Here is an 8387-nt window from a genome sequence, read left to right on the forward strand (position 1 = left end):
GGCGGGGCCTCCGTGGGCGGGCGGGGTTATAACGGCGCTGCCCTACTGCCTCCAGAGCCAACAGGATTCCTAGCATCTCCTTGGTTCTCTCGGCCGTCCAATCACAGCCCCTCATCTGCAGTCCGCTCCACAGTGACTCTAAGCTCTCACAACACCCCGTCTCAGAGCTTCCATTGGTCGTGGTAGACATCCGTCTGACACTATCCCCGCCCTAATACGGAAGCGGCGGGGTACTCGGGATCCGACAGCGGGTGGGTCCAGGCCATGGGGCAGCCCTGGGCTGTGGGGCGCACGGAGGGGGCGCCCGGGCGGCTGCCCCTCGTGCTCACCGCGTTGTGGGCCGCGGCGGTGGGTCTGGAGCTGGCCTATGTGCTGGTGCTGGGTCCCGGGCCGCCCCCGCTGGGACCCCTGGCCCGGGCCTTACAGCTGGCGCTGGCCGCGTTCCAGCTGCTTAACCTGCTGGGCAACGTGGGGCTCTTCCTGCGCTCAGATCCCAGCATACGGGGCGTGATGCTGGCCGGCCGCGGTCTGGGCCAGGGCTGGGCGTGAGTGGGGCGCGGGATCCGGCGGGGAAGCGGGAACCCTGGACAGGGGGAGGGGCTCTAGGACATGAAGATGTTAGAACCAGCTTCCTATAGGATCTGCTTGTTAGAGCCAGAGAGAATTCCTTTAGATCCTGGGATGGGACAGCCAGAAGGAGTATCATTCATTCACTAACAGATGTTTACTGAGCACCTACTATGTGCAAAGTACCCTTCCAGGCACAATAGGTGCAATAAAACAGGTTCCTGATCTTCTGGAGCTTATTTCAGTGGAGAAAGGGGGCAGATGATAAACTACAGGCAAAATAAATAAGCAAGTTTGTGGAATATTAGAAGATGGTGGTGGTATGGAAACAAAAAGTGGGGCGGGGTAGAAAGGGTGCAAGGTGTAGTTTTCAAGAGTGTGATCAAGGGAGGCTTCATGGTGAGGGCGGCATTTAAATAAAGACTTGAAGGTGGGAAGTTAGTTAGCCATGTGGGAATCTGGGGGAAGAGTGTTTCATGCATAGGGAACAGACAACATAGAAGCTCTGAGGCAGTTGTGTGCTTAGCATGTTCTGGGAGCAGCAGGAATGCCAGCGTGGCTAATGTGGAGCGAGAGACAGGGAGGAGGGAGGTTAGACAGGTAAAGACCTAGTGGGACATTGAAGGCTTTGCTTTTTACTAGAAGTGAGATGGAGAGCCATTGGAGGGTTTGAGCAGAAGACAGATGTGACTTCGATTTTTAGGGTCAGTCCAGTTGCTGGGGTGAGAAGCTTGCTCCTGGATGTTAGAGGCCAGAGAAAGGCCTTAGGACTAGGGATGTCAGAGCTGGAAGTGACCTCAGACCTGCAGTGCCAGAACTGGAAGGGCCTGGGAAGTGGTGTTCAGCCTGCACTTACTTACGAAGAACCTGAGGCTTAGTGAGGCCAGCCCCTGCTTCCCCAGGGTGGGCTCGCAGGCATCAGATGGGGCTCTCAGAGCTGCTGGGGGAACTGACCCTGCGGTTCCTTCCTTGCAGTTACTGCTACCAGTGCCAGAGCCAGGTGCCGCCGCGCAGCGGGCATTGCTCCGCCTGCCGCATCTGCATCCTGCGTCGGGACCACCACTGCCGCCTGCTGGGGCGCTGCGTGGGCTTTCGCAACTACCGGCCCTTCCTGTGCCTGCTGCTTCACGCCGCGGGTGTCTTGCTGCACGTCTCCGTGTTGCTGGGCCCCGCCCTAGCGGCCCTGCTGCGAGCCCACACACCCCTCCACACCGCCGCCCTCCTCCTGCTGCCCTGGCTCATGCTGCTCACAGGTGGGAGCCTGGGACGCCTCCGCAGAGAGGCAGAGGCCCTAATAGTGGGCCGTTCTGGTGGGAGATGGGACTTCCGGCTGGTTCCCCTGGCCATGCCCTGGGTGCCCAGTCCCCGAGTCATGTATGGGGGGTGAGGTATTCAGTTGGGTATGCTGTGTGGTAAAATACAGCGCCGGAACACAGGTACAGAGACCTGCCTGGCAGAGTTAGGGAAGCGTTTCAGGAGGTGCTGGCGGAGGGGGGAAGACTAGTGGGAGTTCCCGGGGGCGGGGTATTCTACGAAGGGCCATTCTAAGTGAGGGCTGGATGTGGGGCAGGGAGCGGCAAAGGTAACTTGATGGGAACTGTGCGAGTTGAGGCTAGGACCGCAGGTTAGGACTGGGTGCTGATGTGAGGAGATGGCCGTCACCCGACTGGACAGTGGGGAGCCGGTGGAAGTTACAGGCAAGGGAAGGGGGAAGGGCCAGCCTTGGGAAGCCGGGACGGGAAGACTCGGAAGGCTTATTGAGGGGCCAGGCTCTGGATGCCACATTTACTCCTGTTCCCTCTGCCACCACCCAAGGTAAAAGCCCCACTGGTGTTTTACACTGTCTGCTTTGTCCCCCTCAAAATGCTCGGGGCTCTCTTTTCCCTGACTCCCTCCTCCTGACCGCTCCACCCACAGTCCCCTCTGTAACCGAGTCCTGCACTGACTGAACTCCCTGAGCATTCTGAGAAGTTGCTGTGTCTCCTCATCATACCCAAGTCCGGCTCTGTCCCAAGGGCCCCCTCCCTGCAGCCCCAGGGAAGGCCCCAGGAGGCCCAGTGGGGCGGTCAGTGTCTTCCTTCGCCCACACTGGCTACCTGAGCGGCCCCCCTTGATGATCCCCTGCTTCCAGGGAGCCTCAAGCCCCCCAGCCGCACCTCCCTGCGGCCCACTGAAGACTCGGGCTCCAGCGCCCAGTCTCCCTCTGAGCCCCGGGCCCGGTCAAAATCACGGCTGCCTGAAGGTCTGGGCGAACGACCTATTCAGTGCCTCCTCACTCACTCAGCTTCTTCACGTCCCCCTGGTCCCTTCCTTCCCCTGCTCCCATGTCCGCGCCTCAGAGCTCGTCACGATTCAAAACGTGTCACCTCCCAAGTCTCCATCAGCTCTCCCTGCTCCCTCCGCCTCTTTGTTTCTCCGTCTCTCCCTCTCTCAGTCCACCACACCCGCCCTGCTAGCCCCTGGCCCTCGCCTTTCCGCGCATCAGCGCCTTCCCACCTTGGCTGCCCCGTGTCCGGTTTGCAGCCCTCGTTCCCACCACTCTCCTGCCAACGTCTCAAACCAGTTGCCCCACCTTCCCCTCACCGAGCCTTCCTGGCTTCTCTGCGTCAGCCGCTGGCCGCTGAGAGCTGCCACAGACGCGTGGTGTTTTGTGGCGGGTTGGTACAGGACACCAACCCCAACGAGCCCTCCACTGTGCCTGGCTGTCCTAGCCTCTCATAAGCCTCGCTCCCCTTGATGACTACAGCCCAACCCTTCCGAATCCCCTGTCCTGTAAGACCCCACCTCTTGAGAATCTATCGCAGAGAAGGCGAGGCATCAGGTGGTACCTCTGGCATTGTTCCGTCCACAGAGCTCTAAGCCAGGCCCACTGCCACCAGCTTCTCCTCGGAGGAGGCCTCACACTGTGGGCTGGCCTTTCCTCCTGCCCCCCCAGGCTCCATCCCCCTCCCCCCTCCGCATCCATGAACGCTTTCTTCCCCCCACATCCTCCTCTCGCTCTCCCCTCTGGTTCTCTTAGTACCCAAGCTTCTCCACGGACTTGCTGGGGCTCACGCTGCTTTTCCTCACTCCCGCCCCCTGCATTCCTCCCCCTGCTCCAAACTGGCTTCTGCCCCCGCCGCTCCTCCGAGCCGGCCTGGTCCCACAGGCCTCTGTCTCCACAAAACCCAGAGGCCCCTTCGAGTTTTCTTGCTTCACGAGATCTTCCAGCCTCATAAAACTGCTGACCTCTGACCTCCTTGAAGGGTTGTCTACCCTTGGTGTCACAGACAGTGTGTACTTGGGTTTCCTCCTTCCTTTCCAGTTTTCCTTTCTCTCTCTTTCTAAAAGATTTATTTATTTTTAGAGAGGGAAGGGAGGGAGAGAGAGAGAGAAACATCAATGTGCGGTTGCTGGGGGCCGTGGCCTGCAACCCAGCATGTGCCCTGACTGGGAATCGAACCCGCGATGCTTTGGTTCACAGCCCGCGCTCAATCCACTGAGCTACGCCAGCCAGGGCTCCCTTTCTCCTTTTATCTGGTTCCTCAGGATCCGCTTTCCTGGGGCTGAGGTCGAGGCACTGTTCTTCTCCCTCTCTCCACGCCCTGCGGGGGCAGTCTCCAAACTGCCCGTGTACCAACTCCCCACGGAACGTCCAGCCTGGGCTTCTCTCCCGAGCTTCCAGAACCATCCACTCACTTGTCTCGCAGGCACCTCTCTGTTCTGCCTTGGGACTGACAATGTTTTCTCCCTTCTTCACTTAACACATACCTCCTAACCTCCAGGCACCACCCAAATGATTCCTTTGTGACAATAGATGAATTCCACTTCCATTAGCCTCTTAATGGGTTTGCATGGCATTTCCCGCCACAGGCTGTTGGTTGAAAACCCACGTAACACGAAATTCATCCTTTTAACTGTTTTCAAACGCACACGTCAGTGGCATTTCCTGTCTACAGTGTTTCACAGCCATCACCGCCAGCTCCGGGGCATTTTCATCCGGGGCATTTTCATCACCCCAGGAAGCAGCCCATGGGTGCCCATTAAGCAGTCGCTCCCCGTCCCTCCCAGATCCCCTCAGCCCCTGCCACCCCCGAGCCACCCCGTGGATTTGCCTCTTTGGGCTGTTTCATATCAACGGCATCACACGATGTGTGACCCTTTGTGTCTGGCTTCTTTCACTGAGCACGATGTTTCCCGGCGTCTTGTAGTTCTGAGTTCAGCAGATACCTGTTGCCTTCTGTGGGCCAGGAAGGTGTAAGCCTCTGCGTTTCCAGGGTAACGTGCAGCACAGCTGTAAGTAACTGAGCAGGGATCTTGTGAAGGTCTGTGCGCTTCCCGAGGTCAGAGAGGCCGTCCAACGAGCATTCTGATAGTCGCAGTGCCTGGCACCGTGTCCAGCACACGGGCGCTACTCACACGTTTGTGATGCGTGAGTGACAGTTGTATGTAAGGCAGGGGGCTGTGTCCGCCCAGGTCACCGGTGTTCCCATCATCCGGCAGGGGCCTGCTGGGGAGCAGGGACGCAGTGTTTGCTGGGGAGGAATGAGCCCTGTTTCTGGTAGGGGGTTGGGGTGCAAGGAGGCCAGGAGCTGGGCTTTGGGGGACTGGGCCCGCTGCTGCCCCCTGACGTGCTCTCTCCGCTCTCTCCTTGCAGGCCGCGTCTCCCTGGCGCAGTTCGCCCTGGCCTTCGTGACGGACACGTGTGTGGCGGGCGCGCTGCTGTGCGCGGCCGGGCTGCTCTTCCACGGGATGCTGCTGCTCCGGGGCCAGACCACCTGGGAGTGGGCTCGGGGCCAGCACGCCTACGACCTGGGCCCCTGCCGCAACCTGCAGGCGGCCCTGGGGCCCCGCTGGATTCTGGTCTGGCTCTGGCCCTTCTTGGCCTCCCCATTGCCTGGGGACGGGATCACCTTCCAGACCACAGCTGACACGGGACCCGTGGCTTCCTGACTCCGGGAAGAGCCGGAGCTGTACAGAGCGGGGAGCAGTGAGGGAGGGGCTCACAATTCATGTCAGGGCCAGCCCCAGCCCCAGCCCCAGCCCCAGCCTCGGGTGGAGAGGCGGGTTGGTACTTGACACCGGCTTTTGGCCACTGCAGCCCCATCCTTGGCCTTGCCCCTGCCCAGCTTGGGCTCCTAGTAGCCAGGGCTTGGGCCCTACAATTCTGCCTCTACCAGTGGCCACCGAATGCAGGGGAGGGTCTGGCAAAGGGCGGCTCTGCCAGCCCGCTACTCCTTTGCCAGGTTAATAAAGTGCCCACTTGGTCCTTCGACTCCCTCCATCTTTGTGGGTTTCTGGTCCCTCACTGCTGCCCAGCTGCTGTTTCACACTCCTCTGACCACCACGCCCGGGAACCACAGAATGCCTGCGCCTGTGAGGGGCCAGGGCTCTGCCTCCTGTGGCCTCGGTGGGGTGGGCACGGCGGCGCCCACAGGCCAAGGCGGCAGGTAGCGATCCAGAGCATGAGAATGTAAAATTCTTTCCCAGGTCCAGTGCTTTCCAGTTAGAAGCATCTCCACCCCACCCCAGTTTCAGTGAACCCGACTCACCAGGTCACTGGGCAGCACTGACGCAGGTAAAACCCCTGAAAGCTCTGAGAGTTGCTGTGGTAAGGTCACGGGGTAGTAAGTGGAGGAGTCAGGGTTTGAACCCGGGTCTTTGTGCTTTTTCTCCTTCACCCCTGCACAGCTGAGGGAGGAGACTGGGACAGTCAAGGCAGAGAAACTAGCCAAGGTGTTGAGCATCTGCTTGGGAGCTACTTGTTAAACATTTTTATTTAAATGGAGTAACTAGAGTTAAATGTGGCAGATTTGAATACATGTGTTTGTCTGTTTCCTCTTAAAATCTAAAATGCTAGTGGAGAGATGAGAAGGATGTAAGTTTACAAGAAGAAAATAGGAGGCGGCAGTAAACCGAACAGCCTGGCCCGTGTACTGTGTCAGTGGAGGAGTTCTTGAAGTTGCGTTCTCAGAGGGAGGGGCCAAGAGGCAGCCAAATTGCCCCCGGAACCCCGGAGAGGCTCAAGAACCCCACCAGCACCACGGAGGGCAAGGGTCGGGGCTGACACCGCAGGGACTGACCCAAAGTCTATGTGGGCGGCAGCTAGGGTACCCCCCCCACCCCGGCACCCACCTCCCCCCTTACAGCCAAGCAGCTACCCCTCTGGGGATAAAATTATCTTCTATTTGAAGCAGCTTTGTGTCTCAGGGGCGCTGGGGAGAGTAGGGATGAGAGGCTCGACCAAAAGTGGGGTTCAGCTACAGGTGCTGTGTGGGTGGGGGTCTTCCCATGACACGGCAGACTTGCCTGCCAAGGACGCTCAGAGAAGCCCACCCTCCCGGCAGGCCCTGCCCAGGCCCACCAAGGTTTTAGCTGCTAGGACTTTTGTCTTTCCAAAGGGCATGATGCTCTGTTATTATTTTGTAACTGGGTTGGGAACGTGGGGAGCCTGGCGCTTTGTGCTGTGCATAGGCACTAGGAGACCGACTCTTTCCTCCTTTGCTTCACCTAGTCTGCCCCCCGCCCCGAGTGTCTTGGACATGCAAGAAAGTATTTATAAAATAGAAACACCAGCTTCCCACCCCCACCGAAGAAACGGGTCCCATTTCCCGGGACGTCCCTGCTGTGCCCTCCCGGGTAGGGGACACACTGCTGTCTTCATCATTCCCTGGCTTTGCTTTGTAATTTCATCCTGTCTGTAATGGTTTTGCATGTCTTTGAATTTGATATAAATGGAATCACACCGTGTTTATTCTGTGACTTGCTTCTTCACTCAACAGCATGTTTCTTAGATTTGTCCAAACAAATGTGCGCAGCTGGAGAGTGTCCTCGCTGCTGTGTAGCGAGTGCCCTCTGACTACGCCACGACGTGTTTCCCCTTTTGTCCCACCCGTCACTTTATCTGCCCCGTGTGCGGTCCCCGAAGACCTAGTCTTGGGCCTGGAACTTCTGCACAGGTTTTGGAATCAGCGTGTCAAGTTTCGCCAGTAAGAGCCCCTTTGAGACCGTGACTGGAGCCCACCGGGCCTGTAGGTCATTCTGGGGAAAGCGGCCTCTACATGAAATTGAATTTTCCAGTTAATTCCAACTGGCTCTGACGGCAGACATCGCATGGTTCCTGTTCTATTAAACTTGGTAAGGGGTATTCTATGGCTCAGAATGGGGTCTCTCTTGGCACAGGTTCCACGTGAGCACCAGAAATGAGCGTATTGTGCTGTTGCTGAAGTCGACTATGGACGAGACACCCAGTCGGCCAATGGTGCTGGCTCAACTGTGTCCTTAAAGAGACACCATAATTAAAGACTGAACAGAGAGCAAAAAGAGTTGAGAATTAAAACAGCAGTGTCGCAGGTTCGATTCCCAGTCAGGGCACATGCTGGGTTGCAGGCCACGGCCCCCAGCAACTGCACATTCATGTTTCTCTCTCTTTCTCCCTCCCTTCCCTCTCTAAAAATAAATAAAATCTTTAAAAAAAGTTATAAAAAACATTTAAAAAACAGCATATTAAAGACAATTTCAGAGAAGAGCTGAAAGATAAAAATCTAAAAAAAAAAACAACAAAAAATTTGAGAGAAGAGAGAGAAGAAACTCAAAAGGATAGATCCTGTTCTCTCTGGATTTATCAGATGCTGGGCTTGATCAGAATTCCAGCCAGAATGGGAGGGAACTATCCAGAAGTGAAGGACAGGCACCTCCAGCCACAGCATGACATAATGACACACAGTTAAGGCACGTCCTGACATCTTGGAACCTCAGAGAGAGTGGAGATCAGACACAAAACTCGTGTAGAGCTTCTCAACAGCATTTACCAGAAATAAAACCAGAAGGAGCACTGCTTA

At 57.2% G+C, this 8387-nt stretch overlaps 1 protein-coding gene across 1 annotated transcript; it reads left to right on the forward strand.

Moving 5' to 3' along the window:
* The first annotated feature begins 224 nt into the window (after window positions 1–224).
* Window positions 225–7296, forward strand: ZDHHC24 (zinc finger DHHC-type containing 24). The gene is made up of 3 exons (XM_045855443.1): window positions 225–545; window positions 1543–1820; window positions 5204–7296. The coding sequence occupies exons 1-3, from the start codon at window positions 265–267 to the stop codon at window positions 5497–5499; spliced, it is 855 nt and encodes a 284-aa protein (XP_045711399.1). The 5' UTR covers window positions 225–264; the 3' UTR covers window positions 5500–7296.
* The last annotated feature ends 1091 nt before the right edge of the window (window positions 7297–8387 follow it).

The sequence above is a fragment of the Phyllostomus hastatus genome, unplaced genomic scaffold, assembly GCF_019186645.2.
Source record: "Phyllostomus hastatus isolate PE091 unplaced genomic scaffold, TTU_PhHast_1.1 phas_scaffold_11, whole genome shotgun sequence".
Classification (NCBI taxonomy): domain Eukaryota; kingdom Metazoa; phylum Chordata; class Mammalia; order Chiroptera; family Phyllostomidae; genus Phyllostomus; species Phyllostomus hastatus.

Excerpts from the sequence above, each read along its gene's own strand:
- ZDHHC24 (XM_045855443.1), top strand. The coding sequence starts at position 265 with ATGGGGCAGCCCTGGGCTGTGGGGCGCACGGAGGGGGCGCCCGGGCGG. Across the intron at positions 546-1,542 it reads GGTCTGGGCCAGGGCTGGGC|TTACTGCTACCAGTGCCAGA; the intron begins GTGAGTGGGGCG and ends CCTTCCTTGCAG. Across the intron at positions 1,821-5,203 it reads CTGGCTCATGCTGCTCACAG|GCCGCGTCTCCCTGGCGCAG; the intron begins GTGGGAGCCTGG and ends CTCTCCTTGCAG.